The following is a 19350-nucleotide window of genomic DNA, read 5'->3' as shown; positions in this document are numbered from 1 at the left end:
TGTGGAACACTTTCAACACCTTGTAGTCCATGCCTGACGAATTGAAGCTGTTCTGAGGGCAAATGGGGGTGAAACTCAATATTAGGAAGGTATTCCGAATGTTTTGTACACTCAGTATATACAGCTCAAGGAACTAATGCCAGATGAGTGAAATTCTATTAGGGCTGTCCCCGACTAAAAAAAATCTTGGTCGACCGAGAGTCGTCCTGTTATTTCGATCAATTGATTGGTTGAAATATTTAAACTTATTTTTCCACATAGAGGCAGTGTTTGAATAAAATCAACTACATATGCACTGAGCTTGTCTGATTCTTTAAGCACACTGCTTCATTAAATAATTAAGACACACAAATGACTCAAGAAAGAGCCCGATGGTCACACTGTGTAAAAAGAAATGACAGTGAGAGTCTGTGTGACTGGCGCATGTTGTCTTGCTCTCCTCCCTACTGCAGCGAAAAGGCACCAGAGCACAGCAAGTGTTTATTGCGCTGTCCGTGCTGGAGCTGCAACATTAGTTTCTTACTTGTTTCTGACTGAAAAGTTCTGCTACCAAAATCCCTAATTTGTTAAGGAAAAACATTCCCTATTCCCTCAACCCTGCTCTCTTTACATGAAACATGTAACCAATAGGGCCTGACCGATAGCCTATCATAATTACATCAAAATATTGGTTATAACAAACTCCGAACAGTAATGTCGACAGCAAAATGAATGCGGAAGACGTGAAAAAGAAACTTGAAATGGGCGCATGTTTGTTTACTGGCTGCTTGGGAGGGAAAGGGAAGTCAGATCTGTGGAAGACATTTGACATAGTTGTGGAGCAAGCATTCTGCGAGTATTATCTGTGCCAAACAGTTGCTGTTTGATTACAATATTACCATTTGCAACAGTGTAAACAACAGTAAATAAATAAGTCTACCAGAAACGGTTCATATATATTTATTGTTTTGGCTAATTATTCAAAGCTCCCTTTGTTATTTAATTTTAAAACTAAAATGCTTGATTGCGTTTCAAAGCATGACTCTCTCGTATGCTGTGTGATGGCATGAACGAATTAAAGCTTGATTGATTGATTGATACAGTAGCCTATATAGGCCTAAGTTAGTTAGGTTATTAAGACTAAACAGGATGTGCTCTTAGTCCTACAGCTCGACAGTGGTTATACAAGGATACTATACTTAGCCTACTAATGATAATGACATTAATGATTATTATAATGATGATCACAAAAATAATTGTACTAATAACAAGATCAAGAAAAAGGAGGGTATAGGAGCGAGAGCTGTGTGTATCTTATGTGTGACAAACAGGTGCTGTTAGATTACAATGTCATTTTTCTGCATGTTTGGAACAGTGAAACAATGTAAATAAATGATAAGTAATACCAGTCTGTTCTATCGAATTAAACAATGGTAAAGCCTTTATTACAGCATAGCAAAGATTCAAAACAGCCGAATCTGTGAAATTACTATATCCGACATTTTGCATTTGCATGAGGCTTGGTGCTCACAGATTCAATCGGCTATTAAACAAACACTCAAACAGGCAACAGAAGCTAGATTCCTTATTTCTATAGATATATACGGATGATTTATAAAGCCAGGCACATTTAACACTTGATTATTGATTATAGAGCTAAGGCAAGGGCTGTTTCCTCGTCTCTGCTGCTGCTGCCCCTACCGCATTGTTCTCAATCCCAATACGCTGGTTAACTTTGCTGTTATGCACATAGCAACATAGGGAAAGGTGCCAATTCTACTGGGAACTAAGGAATATGTTTCAGAACCGCGGACAGCGGCCGTATCCAACGCGGGAGAAAGCACATTTTTTATGAAATAATATTTGATTTATTAGTGTTGCACCATTAGTTTTTACATAATATAACCATATACAATTTCAGTATCACATGTCTTAGAGTGATGGACTGTGTTATCCCCGTGGCCTCCAGAATGGATCAGTCCACTGAGACAGGCGCGACTGCTTGACTAAAGAAATCTTGGTCGACCAACAGCCTATCGACTAAGCAATCGACCAGTCGACTAAATGGGGTCAGCCCTAAATTCAATACACTGTTAACAAGTAGAACGCATTCTTCACTATGCTCAAATAGTTCTAATTACATAAAACTGTCATTAGAGACAAACACTACCGTATATGGAATGATTGTTAATTATGACGTGTGACTGGCATCCATTACACAACTCTGTTTCACATGAACGGCATTGCAATGTGAGACAGTCCATCTGGCTTCTCCTAATAGAACCATCAACACACTACTAAAGATAAAATAAAAGGGAAATAGAGAAGAAACTGTCAATTTAAGAGTACATGGAAGATATTGGTTGTCGAACGGGGTAGTGCAACGTCTGGCACAGACTTCGAGCTATAGAGTTTATATACAGTATAAAGTGTTAACATCCTGGGATATCTTTCTACAATTATCCTCAATTTGAGAAGATCACAGCTTTTCTCATGACTCCTCTCATTGAGGACGTATCAGTTTCATTAGTGACGCCACCACTGTCGTTTCAGACCTAAAAGCTTCAGCCAAACTCCATGAACTGCACCAAATAAATTAGATAGTTTTTTTCATACAAAACATTCCTTGATGTGTTGTGTTTTTCCATTACTAAGCAGAATAAGAGCATTTCCTTTCATATACAGCAGTCCCCAAAGCTGGCGCTAACCTCAAGGAATGTAAACACAAGCAGTCTGTAAACAAGACTCTCTCTGGGCCCCCAACCCCCCTCCAACAAAACTGACTGACTGACCACCACAAACCAGCCTAATGACGTCCCTCACTGACCCCAAAATTCAAAGAGAGGCGCAGCTGCATTATTAGGCCAGGCCAAAGGGGTCTCAGGAGAAAGAGGTGTAAGGAGGAGGAGGAACGTCGGGGACAATGGCAGCAAGGCTCTCCTCTGTCCTCCACTCCACTCAAACAATGTTGAGCCGTAGTTGTGGAGAGAACAGAGAACTAAAGCAGACAATGCCACAGAGCAGACACTCACTCAGTGGATCCCACCATTGCCAATCAGTGAGTCATGGAACAGAAAAATGGGGGAATTAATGATCTGAGAGCAGCCCCAGCTGTCAGCTCCTAACGGGGGACGGACAGGCTGGCCATCCAGTCACTTGGAAGCTCTCCTCTCCTTGCTGGAGCCATCAGCACTTTGAAGACGGGGTTGTAGAGTGGCTCGGGCCCAGGGCTCAGGGCCTGGGTTCAGTGTACCATCAACTATGTTCTATATCCTCCCACTAACCGATGGGGACACTGTCAGCGCCTCCACACAGAGAACAAAGGGCAGAGAGAGAGAGAGAGAGAGAGAGAGAGAGTGGAGGAGAAAGTGACAGAGAGAAAGAGAAAGACAGAAAGGGAGAGAGGTGTCATACGTCCCACCACAGCGCAGAGAACAAGTATTACAGGCCTCATTTGAAGCACACTTATTACTTTACAGCCCAATAAATAAATGGGCTTCTAAGAGCTAGGGGTCTCCATTTGGGGGGGGGGTTGTGGAGGAACAGCCTGAGTCTGGCCCCATTGTTTGGATTTGTGTGTTGAGTGTGTGTGTTGAATGTAATCATGGCAGTAAATGTTGGTGTTTTCACGTGCTTGTCCATGTATTTATGTAGGAAGGGAGGGAGGGTGAGTGTGTATGTTGGGACAGATTTTCACTGTCCTGTCCATGTAGAAGCTACCTCCTCTGTCAGCATTAAGACCATCCTAATTGAGCATAGGAGCGCTGGAGCACTGGCATTGTGGGGTTGATCTGCTGGGTGCTGATAAAGTCGTTTCTCTGCTCCAGGGGAGAAGAAAAGGTGCCATGACAGAGTTATGAGGCGTGTAAAAAACCTGATTGCTTCCCCTGGGCAGTGGGCAGGTTCTGAATGCCCCATGACAACCCAGACCTGATTGCTTCCCCTGGGCAGTGGGCAGGTTTTGAATGCCCCATGACAACCCAAACCTGCAGACACAATCTCACACATCCAGAACAAGGCTCAGATACCAAGGAAGGAGCACTACTTCAGTCAAACCCCCAAACCGACTCCAGAAGGCTTCTCACAAATTACATGTAAATAACTTATTTCATATAACTAAATACATATTTCTCTTTTGGAGGGAGATCTGCAGATCAATTTGAACCTGTGTCTGACAACACTGCGTACTGGCAAACCGTTTTCATTGGCTAACCCAAGCAGTGTTTTCTTAACAACCTAGAGTGTAACAAACACCTTAGAACAAACAGACTTGTGTTTTTCCTGAGCTCAACACAATAACAACAAAAATGTTACCCCTTCACCCAGGCCAGATGGATACATTTGCTGTGAACGCTTCTGACATGTTCTCTTTAGTAACCAAGAGTGGATCCGTCACAGAGAAAGAATAGTGATCCCATGCAGTATTTCCCTAGTTCTGACACTTTAAATATTTCACACACTGTTGGCAAGGAGAAAGTGTATTGGTTTTACATTCCAGCAGCCAGGATGAAAGCGATAGACTGGCCAGTGGTGGGGCCACAGAACTGGCCTGGGTCATGGCCTGAGCAGACAGGCCAGCTTTTACACATGGCTGTAAACATGCATGCTAACTGGCTTACTGTGTCACGGCCGTCGAAAGAAGTGGACCAAAGTGCAGCGTGGTGAGCGTACATTTTCCTTTTATTTAAAAGGTCGCCAACAACCATGAAGACACAACCGTGAAGTTTACAGGGCTATAGCACCACTAACAAAAGTCAACTTCCCACAATGACAAAAGGGGGGGGGGAAAAGGCTGCCTTAGTATGATTCCCAATCAGAGACAACGATAGACAGCTGTCCCTGATTGAGAACCATACCCGGCCAAAACATAGAAATACAAAAACATAGAAAACAGTACATAGAATGCCCACCCAAATCACACCCTGACCAAACCAAATAGAGACATAAAAAGGCTCTCTAAGGTCAGGGTGTGATAGACTGTGTTGTTTTCTCCCATGCTTTGCCTACACTATGCCCCTCTAGAACCTCTGTCAAAGAGAAACTTAGAAACAATTGCATCATAGACAATAAAGACCATGGCAGTCCTACTCATTAGGCAGGATTATGCGGCAGATTAACGAGGGCGGCATTTTCTGAGCTAAACTGACCAAGACACACCTCAAACAACCACACATAAAACCTCACATAATTCTGCCCAAAAACAATGGCAATTTCTCTCAACCAGTGGCATATGGGCTTTTTAGGTGAGCGTTGATGCTGCCCTGTGATAAGCAATGCCCACTTTGTCAAAGCCAAATATTTTGATTGTCCATTCCCAGCACGCCTTTCCAGGGTGCTGCTGGAGAGACCCATCGCTGTGGTGTCCACCAACGTTTAGTCCAAAAATGATCTAACATAAATGATGTAGCAGATACTGTATAGGATATGGTATAAAGAGTAGGTGGCTTTCTCTGTAGCCTATTCTGTAGCAGATACTGTATAGGATATGGTATAAAGAGTAGGTGGCTTTCTCTGTAGCCTATTCTGTAGCAGATACTGTATAGGATATGGTATGAAGAGTAGGTGGCTTTCTCTGTAGCCTATTCTGTAGCAGATACTGTATAGGATATGGTATGAAGAGTAGGTGGCTTTCTCTGTAGCCTATTCTGTAGCAGATACTGTATAGGATATGGTATAAAGAGTAGGTGGCTTTCTCTGTAGCCTATTCTGTAGCAGATACTGTATAGGATATGGTATAAAGAGTAGGTGGCTTTCTCTGTAGCCTATTCTGTAGCAGATACTGTATAGGATATGGTATAAAGAGTAGGTGGCTTTCTCTGTAGCCTATTCTGTAGCAGATACTGTATAGGATATGGTATAAAGAGTAGGTGGCTTTCTCTGTAGCCTATTCTGTAGCAGATACTGTATAGGATATGGTATAAAGAGTAGGTGGCTTTCTCTGTAGCCTATTCTGTAGGAGATCAAATGTATGACAATTATTTGGTTTTATTTTCTTATTTTTTTTATTGCAAATAGATTGGGGCTTGTATCAATTGAAATTGTCTGCATCATTTCCAATCCTCCAAATATATTTTTGTATAAATAAATATTATTTTAAATACACAGTTGAAGTCGGAGGTTTACACACCTTAGCCTGACTCAGTTACACCTGCTCTGTCAGGAGGAATGGGCCACATGGATAAGCATTCATAAAATTCCATTGCGGCTGACATGGTTGCTACACCCTAATAAGCACAAGCCAATGTCTTTTGGACGTCTTAATTTGGTCCTGTACGGACGTCTTTTTTTGGTGTTTTACAAATGGTAGGCTTACCAAATAGACGGGCATTCCTAAAATTCTATTTCAGGGAACACTGTAGGCTACACCTCAGTAAGCTTGGACCGACGCCAACGTCTTTTTTTTGGTGCACATTGTTTTTTTAGTCCAGTCCGGACCAAATCTTAACCAATCATAGATGTCTATGTTTGGATCAGATTTGGTTCGTTCCAGACTAGAGCTTTGGCGGTCATGAAATTTTGTCAGATGGTTATTATCAAAAGACTGCCGGTCTCAAGGTAATTGACCATAAATTAACATAAACACGTTTAGCATCTCCAAGGTCTCAACACATACAAGCTGCATACAAGCCACTGATGTGTGCCTTTGGAACATATACACTTAAAAAAGTATAATAAATACATTTAATATACACCATCACAATAAATACATTATTTATTTGGTCAGGTCTGAAGAAACATGATATGACAAAAATGTATTTCAGAGGAATAGAATATGAGTTGTTATCTCGCTCTGCTCCATGCCATAGGCTGTAGGCTTGTTCATTTAGCAGACAATATATGCTTATAAGTCCCGTGCCCTTGTTTTATTTTATCTGATTTTATAGTAAGAAGAACATAATTGAACTTAGCTGAATAAAAAATAAAGGTTATTTTTACCATTCTGGAGCAAGTGCACATATGAAATGGTTATGTTGAGCGTAGAAGTGATCATTTGAAACAGGTCAATTTAAAGTTATTTGGCAACTTTGGTTGTGAATGATACAACATTTAGAATGTCTTAGAACTCTAAAAATATATGGGCTGCATGATGTGACAATAGGCTATTGATGGTTTGAGAAAGTAGGAAAAAAAAGCTTGGGCTCTGTTCCTTGCCTCTGGCTGCACAGCTGGTCTCTCATCAAGGGATCATATTTTCACCCATCATACTATTCTCAATTGAATCTTGTCTTTACTAATACAGTAACAGTCAAAAGTTTGGACACACCTATTCATTTCAGAGTTTATCTTTATTTGTACTATTTTCTGCATTGTACTCTCTGTTCATCATATATGCATAGTCACTTTAACCATATCTACATGTACATACTACCTCAATCAGCCTGACTAACCCGTGTCTGTATGTAGCCTCACTACTGTATATAGCCTCGTTACTGTTATAGCCTTGCTACTATATACAGCCTCGCTACTGTTATTTTTCACTGTCTTTTTACTGTTGTTTTTATTTCTTTACTTACCTATTGTTCACCTAATACCTTTTTTGCACTAGTGGAGCCTGTAAGTAAGCATTTCACTGTAAGGTCTACCTGTTGTATTCAGCACACGTGACAAATAAACTTTGATTTGATTTGATTAGACTAATAGTGAAAACTATGAAAAAACACACATGGAATCATATAGTAACCAAATGTGTTAAACAAATCAAAATATATTTTATATTAGAGATTATTCAAAAGCCACCCTTTGCCTTGATGACAGCTTTGCACACTCTTGGCATTCTCTCCACCAGTTCCATAATGTAGTCACCTGTAATGCATTTCAATTAACAGTTGTGCCTTGTTAAAAGGTCATTTGTGGAATTTCTTTCCTTCTTAATGCATTTGAGTCATTTGTGTTGTGACAAGGTAGGGGTGGTAAAAGACCAGGTCCATATTATGGCAAGAACAGCTCAAATAAGCAAAGATAAATGACAGTCCATCATTACTTTAAGACATGAAGGTCAGTCAATCAGGAAAATGTCAAGAACTGTCAAAGTTTCTTCAAGTGCAGTCGCAAAAACCATCAAGTGCTATGATGAAACTGGCTCTCATGAGGACCACCACATGAAAGGAAGAGCCAGAGTTACCTCTGCTGCAGAGGATACGTTCATCAGAGTGACCAAACATGAGCAATTGACATTAGGCTGGTGGAAATTTGTCCTTTTTTCTGATTAGTCCAAATTTGAAATTTTTGGTTCCAATCACCTTGCCTTTGTGAGACGCAGAGTAGGTGAATGGATGATCTCTGCATGTGTAGTTCCCACCGCAAAGCATGGAGGAGGAGGTGTGATGGCGTGAGGGTGCTTTGCTGGTGACACTGTTGGTGATTTATTTAGAATTCAAGGTACACTTAACCAGCGTGGCTCCGCAGCATTCTGCAGTGATACGCCATCCCATCTGGTTTGCGCTTAGTGGGAGTACAATTTGTTGTTCAACAGTACAATGTCCCAACACACCTCCAGGATGTGAAAGGACTATTTCACTAAGGAGAGTGATGGAGTGCTGCATCAGATGACCTGGCCTCCAAAATCACCTGAACTCAACCCAATTGAGATGGTTTGGGATGAGATGGACCACAGAGTGAAGGAATACCAGCCAACAAGTGCTCAGCATATGTGGCAACTCCTTCAAGACTGTTGGAAAAGCATTCCAGGTGAAACTGGTTGAGAGAATGCCAATGATTTGTTTAACTCTTTTTTGGTTACTATATGATTCCATATGTCATTTCATTGTTTTGATGTCTTCACTATTATTCTACAATATAGAAAATAGTTTTAAAAAATAAAGAAAAACCCTTGAATGAGTAGGTGTGTCCAAACTTTTGACTGGTAGTTTTGATTTAGAATGGCCCATTATCAAATGGGCAGAAACCAGGCAGGGGGGAAAGTACATGTCATCTGTATGCACTCCAATAGCAAATGGAGGCTGCGCACTTTCTGCTGGTCCATTTTTGCCAGGTAGGCTACTTCGGTTTTATACAGTAGTGGAGCATGTGCTTAATATGAGCAGCTGAGAAATAAATATAAAAACACTTATTTCACTCCATGCATCAACCACTGTTTGAGGAGCATTCTCTCCCTGCGCGACAGGTGATATTCCCCCCCAAACTCAGTATGTCATGGGCTCTCAAACCTTGTTGTTGCAGCTACCCAGTGCTTAATTTGGGAAACGAAGTGAAATCTGTTCGGGAACATCGACACTAACATGTTTTCACAACAAAAAAATATTTAACTAAAGTGTTGGCAGCCCCTCTGCGGGCTCGAGAAAGGAATAAAGTAGAGAGAGGAGATGGAAATGCATAGTGGTGAGATACTCTGTTTTGCTAAAAATGTGTCACCCAATTAATTATGACAATCTGAAAAAAATCCCTATTACTAGGCTATTCAAAATTGCCCTGCACAATCTATGAACCAACAGCATGGCCTAGGGCTACACATTCTCTCCAAGACTCCTAGATCGACATTTTGTAGCGTAGCATATTGTAAGCAGTCCATCCAGTATGCATAATAATACAGTCCACACTCAAAGGCGATTACTCAAATTTGTTTAATTTTGGAGTATAGGCTAGACCAATTATGTACCTAAGACATCTTAAATCAGTTTTGTTTTATGTTTTAATGAGATGCGTAATGGAGGGACAATAGAGCCCTGAGTACCAGGCCATTAGGACCTAATGGAGGGACAATAGAGCCCTGAGTACCAGGTCATTAGAACCTGATGGAGGGACAATAGAGCCCTGAGTACCAGGCCATTAGATCCTGATGGTTGTTAGCCTGAGTACCATGCCATTAGGACCTGATGGAGGGACAATAGAGCCCTGAGCACCAGGCCATTAGGACGTGATGGAGGGACAATAGAGCCCTGAGTACCAGGCCATTAGGACGTGATGGAGGGACAATAGAGCCCTGAGTACCAGGCCATTAGAACCTGATGGTTGTTAGCAAGTTGGGTACTACCAAAGCATGTCCAGAGTGCATAACAGGAGATTACCTTGACTCAAAGGTCTTGTGGAATTTTACTGCGGTCATGACTCATGACTGCAGGTGTGGTGGTAAAAGGACCGCAACAGCCCTAGTCCAGACAGCCCTAGTCCAGACAGCCCTAGTCCAGACAGCCCTAGTCCAGACAGCCCTAGTCCAGACAGCCCTAGTCCAGACAGCCCTAGTCCAGACAGACCTAGTCCAGACAGACCTAGTCCAGACAGCCCTAGTCCAGACAGCCCTAGTCCAGACTGGCACTTACATATTTTGTCTTGCCCATGAATGGCACACATACACAATCCATGTCTCAATTGTCTCAAGGCTTAAAAATCCTTCTTTAACCTGTCTTCTCCCCTTCATGTACACGGATTGAAGTGGATTTAACAGGTGACATCAATGAGGGAACATAGCTTTCACCTGGATTCACCTGGTTAGTCTATGTCATGGAAAGAGTAGGTGGTTTAATATTTGTACACTCAGTGTATATCAATATGCAAACTAGACCAATATCAGATCTATGCTTGTCCTAACGTCATCACCACCACATGTCCTTAAAGATCAAAGCCATGTTCACTATTCAGACTGTATATTTGTCTTGGACGGAACTGTTATCAATGGTTTCAACCACTCAACCACTGCAGAGATTATGATCTCCCTCCTTTCACTCAGCTGCTCTGTAACAACATGTACAGTGGTATTGGAGCACCACTTCTCAGGCAGGTCGTATCCCAATATCCATTCTCAGAGTGGTAAAGCACAGCTAAATTGATTGTCTACTCTACACTCATGAAGATCAATGACGCTGACAGGCTTCCATGACGACCGTGATGTATTGATTAGGAAGAAGAAAAGGACAGCAAAGAGAAAAACATACACAACAGCAGCAAATATCTTAAGAGATGTAAATGTAATTTCATAAACCCATTTGAATATGTGACCTGGAGCTATATTGAGTAAATAATAAAGAAAAGTATTCTGAGTGCCAAATAGATATGCCGAAACCCCTGAATCCCTAATACCTTGGCAAACTGAAAGGGACTTTGACATCAGTACGCTTTAAGGCACATATCAACTCTGTGAGTAGATAACAATACTGTAATAGCACAACAAATACCACGGCTGTCTAGACAAATGAATGCTCACAGCCAGCACCTAAGAGTGAATGTGATGAGATGTGTGCCAAAGTGGGAAAGGACTGGCCATGGTCCACGATGATCACAGAGAATAGAATGTTGTCTCCACAATAGTTGCATTCTTCTTCTGCGGTGTTCTTAGGGTGGTCCAAGCCCAGAAAGCTGAGCAGGAAGAAAAGCACCATTTAAACAGATATTTTCATGTGGCTTCATATGTGGTTACCAGGAACCATTACCAAGAGATCACAAGAGATGTCGGTATTTGACATCTTCATTAATTGTACAGCTTTGACTTTCACAGGTGAATGCCTGCAATATTTGCGAAGAAAAGCAGTGCAAATCTATTAACATCTTCACCTTCCACGACAGAGAATGTATGAGGACCAGACAGATTTAATGATTTACAACTAGAGGATAACAAAATGAGGAATAGGAGCCCCATTAAATAGAGCTTGTGCATGCCTGTAACACACACACACAGCCATAGCCTATGGCAGACGGTGGAATCAGACATGACTAATTCATTTAGTATAAAGGAAAGAAAAAGAAGACAAAGCAAACAAAGAAGAGGAGGGATAAAAGCAAAGGGGGGGGGGACCTCTGGCCTTCCTTCCATCCCATTCTTTGTGGAAGATACACCACTTCTAGGCCTCCCTCCCTCGCTCCACTTGGGCCTCATTTTGCTGAGTCGCTCCCTCCAGGCCAGGGCTGGTTGGTTCCCACATTGTGGCTCAGGGCTGAGGGCTGCTGCCTCTGGCTCCCTCCCTGGCTGCAGTAGGAGCTCTGCCTTCCAGAGAGACCCTCAGGCCCAGGAGCAAAGGTTACACCAACACAACCAACGCTCTGCACCGCACCACAGCATGTCAGGACCTCACCAACGGTTGCCTTGGCGCTGTATTAGCTAGCCAGGAACTTCCGACTTGAGGTTAGCTCAAAGGCTCAGTGATTTGCCTTGTCTGAGGCCCTTCTCTATTTTCCTTTTTCCTTTCTCGCTCACTTTCTCTCTCTCCACCAGCACCTCTAACCAGTCTAATTTCCCTTCTTCATCTTCCTCTTTTTCTACCTGTTCTTCACCATATCCTCCACAATATTCCTTAGTTCATTTGATGAAGGACAAAGGGGCTTGTCACCAACATCTTTGTTGAATCAATATTGACCTGACAAATTGTACCTTTTATTGTTCCAGTATCTGTCTCTCTCTCTTTCTCATCTCTCCTCTCTCCTCTCGATCTCATCTGTCTCTCTCTCTTTCTCATCTCTCCTCTTGATCTCATCTCTCTCTCTCTTTCTCATCTCTCATCTGTCTCTCTCTTTCTCATCTCTCCTCTCGATCTCATCTCTCTCCCTCTCTCTCTCTCTCTCTTTCTTTCTCTCCTCTCGATCTCATCTCTCTCTCCCTCTCTCTTTCTTTCTCTCCTCTCTCCTCTCGATCTCATCTCTCTCTCCCTCTCTCTCTTTCTTTCTCTCCTCTCTCCTCTCGATCTCATCTCTCTCCCACTCCCTCAATATTTCTCCCTCTCTCATCTCTCTCCCTCTCATCTCATCTCTCCTTCTCCATCTCATCTCTCCATCTTATAGATGTCTAAAGATAAAAAGCCATACAAATATTACTAACTGCACATTATTCATAGACTATCCTCCCACTCTTAAGACTTCTGTATTCACAGAGTCCATTCTCTGCCAGGCTATGTCACTTAGGCTACAAACAGGTGCATGCCATTACTGAGTGATAACACTGTTCTGGTAACATTCCACATGACAAGCAAGTGTGTAATCGATGTTGTGGGAAATTAAGTTAGAAAAAAGTCGTTATAATTGCAAAATGTAAATATTCGGTTTTCTCACAAGTGGGGGCCGACCACCCAGGATGCTAAATAGTCCCCCCCCCACACACACAACACACACACACACACACACTCCTTGCCTGACTGGCCGAGGGATGTCTTTTTGTGTCTGTCTGTGTGTGAAACATAACCAAACATAATCAAAGCTGCTGAGGCTTGCACACACACACTGTGCTCTGTCCCTGGCATATATAGATCTGGTTGCTACAGATTGACATGAGTAAGCATATTCATATTATCCTTATTATTTAAAGAGAGAAACAGACAGAAGAGGAGAAATAGTAAATAGGTAAGAAAACAGCACCTATGCAGCAACTTATTTCAGCCCTTTTATTGTGTGGATGGATGACATAACTGCAAGTAAAGTGTTGTCCTGTGATCTGCATCGTGCTCGCATTTTCATTGACTTTCATTACCCTAATCCTCATAATCATCAACATCTTTAGTCTGAGTGCTCAATGAGGATTTGGAGTTTTTCACCTTAAAGCCTTGAGGCACAATCTGTGTATGAATCAAACAGAGGAGGCAGGACATGAAAGCATCCTGGGTGCAGTACTGTAGCCTAGCTCAGTGGAGGCTTTGACAGAGAGACTAGGGAGAGCCCTGCTGCTCCATGTGAGTGTTACAGAGGATTTTCAAATACTTGGCTTGGTAGTGATAAATACATCTTGATGGTCTCTCTCTTTCATTAACAACTATTCTGTTCTTGAAGTTCTCAACAAACCTGTTCTGTTCACACTGTTGTTGTTTGAAGTGTCGCCAGTTTATCTCCATGGTGAGAGAATGGGAGTGTCAGGGGGATTTAAACATTGATTAACGGTTTTGGATCAGACCTATAAAACAGGTTAATTTGCCACTTTTGTGCCAGTCTCAGAAAAGTGCAGCAGTAGCTTAACCATCATGGGGAGACAAACATAGTCTGGGCATGCAACAGAATAAATGATTTCCTGATCTCAGGACACATGCCAGTGCAAAACAATATTTAAACAGAGTGGAATTTCCTAGGTACTTAATACATAAACATATTTTGCATCAGCCTTCTAAAAGAGTTTTCAATGTGCTTACCAGTGTGCCTGTTCATTAAATATAATAGAATGCTGAATAGGATTCATGAGGCATACTTCGTTTTTTTATATTTTATTGTGAGATGCTGAATTTATTGGTGTGTGTGTAATCTTTAAAACATGAACTAATTTGTAACTCAATGGTCAGGCATTAGCTTACAAATTCACAATGCACAGCGGATTGAGGTAATGAAATCTGCACTAAATAACCATAGCTGCTCCCCAGGGTCTGAAAGATAAAGCCTGGAGAAATAAAGGTATTTTGATGGGAAAACTTACCTTGAGTGGATTTGCCTCCTGAAGCGCGAGCTGGCTGTTGGACAAAGGCAAGCAGACAGAAACCGACTAATCCAATGCTAGCGCGCATTATAATGTGCAAATGCATGGCTATTTTATACTGTAGTTGGACTGTTATAGTTAAACACCTACTTTACAACGCTTAACACGCACAAACGGACGGTATTTTTTTTTTATAAGAAAAACCTGTTCTACCTTTAAAAATATATTGTGGTACTATGTCCTTTCCTTTGTGTCTGCTTATTGTGTTTCAAGTGATCGGGTTTTGCGGAATGCCCGACAATGTGCAGCAATAGAGAAGCGGTGTTCTGTGATCCTGGTCGACCCAGACCAATTTCAATATAAGAGAGAGGCAGAGGGACGTTTGAGAGAGATGGAGTGAGGCAGAGAGGAGGAAAGGGGTGGAGAGATGAGGATCCGCGCATTGCTCCTGCTCTCGCTCTCCCACACGCGCACTCGTTCTTTCTCCAACTACTTGCAAGTATTTATTTTTCTGCAGGAATTTACAATCAGCTGCTGGTTGGAACGAAGTCGCGGGTTGTCATGGAGGAGAAAGGTCAAACTCTGGGTGCAATCTATGGACCGCGCGCCACACCACAACCAACTTGGACACTTTCCCGACAGACAAGGAAAAAGAGCGGTGCAGAAGAAAAAAAATGAAAACCTGCAACTGACACATACAATGACAAATATAAGGAGTTGTGTTGATAGCACCCGATGCACAATGACCGCGAACAGGTTGTAGTCTCGGCGTGTGCTACGCGAGCTTTCGTGTACACTCTATCTCCCATGATTGCTTCTCATACAAACTTATTGTTACCTATTTATGCCATCTCAAAAAAAAAACAGGAGCAAATCGCATTCAAAAAGATCTAGAGAGCAATAAACACCATGGCATGATCTGCTATTTAGCAATAGCCTGCAGGAGATTCAGTTTAATTATCACATCTTTGTCATATATTTATTCTGCTGGACTTACATGCTGGCTTTACATAAATGAAAAACACAAGTCTGGCATTTTATATCATATTTTTGTATACATAGGCCTACTCCTTTTTCAAATGAGTTTGTAATTTGTCTGCACCACCACTTGAATTTGCCTATGGCTATACCCATGTGTAGGCTACACAAGGCAGACACAGAAAAAGTATTACATTTCCCTGGCCACACCTCACAAATAGGTTTTCACATCTTCTAAAACCCAGCAATGGATATCTCCAAGCAGCCTGAATTTCACATCACCTGCCTGTTAACATCCCTCAAATGATACATTTCCTTTTTATTTACAGCAGGCCAAGCCTACACTGCTTGCCTCCTAGAGGATACGTGTCCCATTAATTAATACGTCTTTGTGTTGTGCAGCTAGTCTCTACCTCCTTGTCTCTTTTAAAGAATCAATAAAAGTTGAACAAAAGGAAATACAAACAAGAATCAGCATGTTCCTGTTCTTTCATTGTGGCAGTGCATCATGGGTGCTTTTCAACTTGAGTTAAAAGAAGACTGGAGATTGGAACATGGAGATTAGATTCAGCACTGAATCAGTATTAGACAGAAGATATGCTTATTATATTTCATTTCCTCTAGGATTTAATCTGCTGTACTGATGCATTACGCTTGAAGTTTACATTTGTTTTGAGAAAGATAATGCTGAATAATGATGTTCTCTAGCTCCCCTGCTTTATTTCTCTTTAATCAAAAATGCAATTAGGGTCTCGCATTAAAATTGATTTGGAGATTTAAAAAAATCTATTTTCTACAGGCTTAGTAAGATAACGGAAACTTTTGATAGCAAACAATCTGATAAAAGCTTGCCCATAAAGATGGATATCTCTGTGGCTGATAAAATGAAAACATTTTTCAATTGTTCAAAGGTACAGAGGAACATTAAGGTTTCTTTCTTATTCTTTTTTTTACCCAAGTTTAATCTTCGATTAAGTATTTGTTCTTTGTTTTTGTCTTGCAGGATGGAAGACACTTTCTGGCAATGCCTAATGCTCCATATTAATATTTGGGTGGTAAAATGAAGCCTGATCATATACTATTTTATGGACGTGCATCTAATTGTGAAGAAAAAAATAAAAATGGATGGTACTCCTCTGTTGTGAACCTTCATGTCATGAATCTTAATGGTTTCCCTAGAGTTGTTTTTATAACCAGGAATAATCAGACAAAGTATAACAATGCCCTTTAAAAGAAATCCCTCTTGGCTTGTAACATACATCATTTGAAAGGATTCATAGTAATGACCATTCAGATCCAAATGATGAAGTCTGGCAGCCTGGCCTGTGTAATTATAATAACATCTGTCAGAAGAAATATGTAAATATCCATATCCCAAACCCCAAATCTCCAGGTAATTGTGAGCCCCTGTATAACCAAATGAGCTGAGAATCACTGGGGAGCCAGAGAAAGTCAGGCCACAGTGGCAGGGGGGCCTGAGCCTGGGCGCTGTAAGTGATGCATCGTTTTTCATATAGGTACAGCAGTAACACTTACTTCATTAATGGTAGAGGGGTGTGCATGGGCATCACTCTACACACAAACATACCTATTTTTACTTGAACAGACGCATAAGAGAAGCCCAGGTAATGTTTAATGTATGACCCTAGTTGTCATGAAAGGATTTCAGTTACACTGTGAATCCGGAGGAAAGGGAATGAGTGTGCCGGGAGGGTAAAGAAAGAGACTGGGAAAATACAGCTGCAGGCTGCAATACAGGCTTCTCCTATTAGATAAGCACACAGCCACACTATGTAACCAAATGGCATCATATACTTCAGCAACGGGACTCACTCTACCATACCATTTTACATGTAGTAGTGCTTTCTTAAATTTACAGTAATGCTTGCTTACATTTTCCTACAACACTGATGTTGCAAACGCCATGCTCTAGCAATTGAGCCACACAGGACCAAGATGGTACATTACTCATTCCCCATCTTCTCCCTCCAAGCAACACAGCAGGGTATTTGGGCATTGACCATGCTAGCTCCACAGGGGATCAGATGGGGGGAGGTAAACTTAGAATCGATTGAGGGTTAGATGATTTGGAACCTTTGCATGAGTAGGAATGTCAAAACTGTGCTCCAAGGCTATGGGTGATTATCTCCCACATGTTTTGGTGGTGACCTATTTGAATGAGCTAAATAGGCTGGGTAAGAGCTGCATACTCAGTAGTGGCTTTACTGTACAGACTGCAGAGCATCTCCACGAATCCCCCTATGATCAACTAAGTTCCAGCCTGAGGCAGACCTTCCACACAGGTACAGTCAGAGGATGAGACCTGCCAATCTCCAACACAGGTACAGTCAGATGCCGAACGCCTGCCGCAAGAGCGACCAGGGATTATGGGGAAGTACCACGACCTCAGTGTCTAGCTATACGGCACAACGTGTATGCCTTTATCCCAGTCAGCATTTAACAAGGCCTACAGTAGATGAGGGTCATAGATTTCTGCTAGGTTTGTATCTTAACCAAGTAGAAAAGCTCACAGTAGAATGGCATGAAACTTTGCTCCTTTTGAAGAAACACGTTATTTGAAAATACATCTCTAAGGCGTTCATTCACTCCTCTCTGTCTGATCCCTAGAACTTAACCTTGACAAGCAAACCGACGAGAGAAAACACAAATGCAGAGATGGTGCAGAGATGCTTTGTTGAGTAAAAGTTTTCATACAAAACATTCAGACTAAGTGGCACAGGTCAAGATCAGTCCAAACATTTTTTTTTACTCTAGAGAAAATAAATTATTCCTCTGAAAGAGATTTAAACAACCACGCCACTCTGAGCTCTCTGGGTCACTCTCCCATATGAAAAAATACTATAGGTGTCACGCCCTGATTTGTTTCACCTGTCCCTGTGATTGTCTCCACCGCCTCCAGGTGTCACTTATTTTCCCCAGTGTATTTATCCCTGTGTTTCCTGTCTCTGTGTCACTTCGTCTTGTATGTTTTCCAAGTCAACCAGCAGTTTTCCCGTTCTCCTGCTTTTTGCTATTCTCCTTTTTTTGGTCCTCTGGGTTTTGACCCTTGCCTGTTTCTGGACTCTGTACCTGCCTGCCTGACCGTTCTACCTGCCTTGACCACAAGCCTGTCTGCCACTCTGTACCTCCTGGACTCTGAACTGGTTTTGACCTTTTGCCTGTCCACGACCATTCTCTTGCCTACTCCTTTTGGATTAATAAACATTGTAAGACTACAACCATCTGCCTCCTGTGTCTGCATCTGGGTGTCGCCTTGTGTCATGATAATAGGATACTATGGTATAAATACTATAGTATTCACTGTAGTATACTGTAGTATTTACAGTTAACTATAGTATAAATACTGTAGTAAAATAACTGTAGTATGTACTATAGTTATTAATGTGCTGTTTTTGCAGAATGTAGGGGGTTTCTAGAGAGTTTTGCCTAGCCACCGTGCTTCTACACCTGCATTGCTTGCTGTTTGGGGTTTTAGGCTGGGTTTCTGTACAGCACTTTGTGACATGAGCTGTTGTAAGAATGGCTTTATGAATACATTTGATTGATAGTATACTGCTGTATTTACTGTAGAGTTCTTGGAGAATGTAGTATCCTGCAGTATTTACTGTAGTGTTTTTGCAGACATTACTGTATTTACTGTAGTTTTTTTGTTTCACTATATTTGACTTAAAAGAGGAGGCTTCCTCCTTCAGAAAACCTACTGAAGAAATACTCAAAGAGAACATTTCCATAGCCTGTAGGTCGGATTGGAATCTGAACAGAAAGTTCAGCACTTCTGCTCTTTTCTGGGGAACACAATATGGTCTATACTTGGCTTGTAGGTTTCTCACTTAGGGGTGGGACAAATTGCAACATGGGGGAGGGGAATGGGCAGGGTATATGCAAATTATATACTGTAGTATTTACTATAGTTAAAAAAGTGTAGGGTTTTTGCAGACTGTAGTGTTTTTGCGGACTTTACTGTAGTATTTCATAGTTTTTTTCCTTCCGGATAATACTGTAGTATTTACTGTAGTATTCAACAGTATACTACAACA

At 41.6% G+C, this 19350-nt stretch overlaps 1 protein-coding gene and 1 non-coding gene across 6 annotated transcripts in view; both read right to left on the bottom strand.

The window, feature by feature from the left end:
- The window catches only part of LOC112216121 (signal peptide, CUB and EGF-like domain-containing protein 3), a 122480-nt gene extending 107737 nt beyond the window's left edge, over positions 1–14743 (bottom strand). For 3 of the 5 annotated variants that reach the window (XM_024375844.2, XM_024375847.2, XM_042299496.1), the window contains exon 1: positions 14315–14742. In XM_024375844.2, the coding sequence (XP_024231612.2) occupies positions 14315–14420 (106 nt within the window). In that variant the 5' untranslated portion in view covers positions 14421–14742. Of the gene's footprint in view, positions 1–14314 lie in introns of all 5 variants that reach the window. The other 2 variants (XM_024375845.2, XM_024375846.2) reach the window with 2 other exon arrangements.
- Positions 14744–18987: 4244 nt separating this feature from the next.
- On the bottom strand, positions 18988–19040 carry LOC112216646. Its single transcript, XR_002948373.1, has one exon. It is a non-coding gene; the product is annotated as a U7 small nuclear RNA (small nuclear RNA).
- Positions 19041–19350: the final 310 nt, after the last annotated feature.

Source organism: Oncorhynchus tshawytscha, linkage group LG16 (assembly GCF_018296145.1).
Source record: "Oncorhynchus tshawytscha isolate Ot180627B linkage group LG16, Otsh_v2.0, whole genome shotgun sequence".
Taxonomy (NCBI): Eukaryota; Metazoa; Chordata; class Actinopteri; order Salmoniformes; family Salmonidae; genus Oncorhynchus; species Oncorhynchus tshawytscha.
This window is presented reverse-complemented; position numbering and strand designations above follow the sequence as displayed.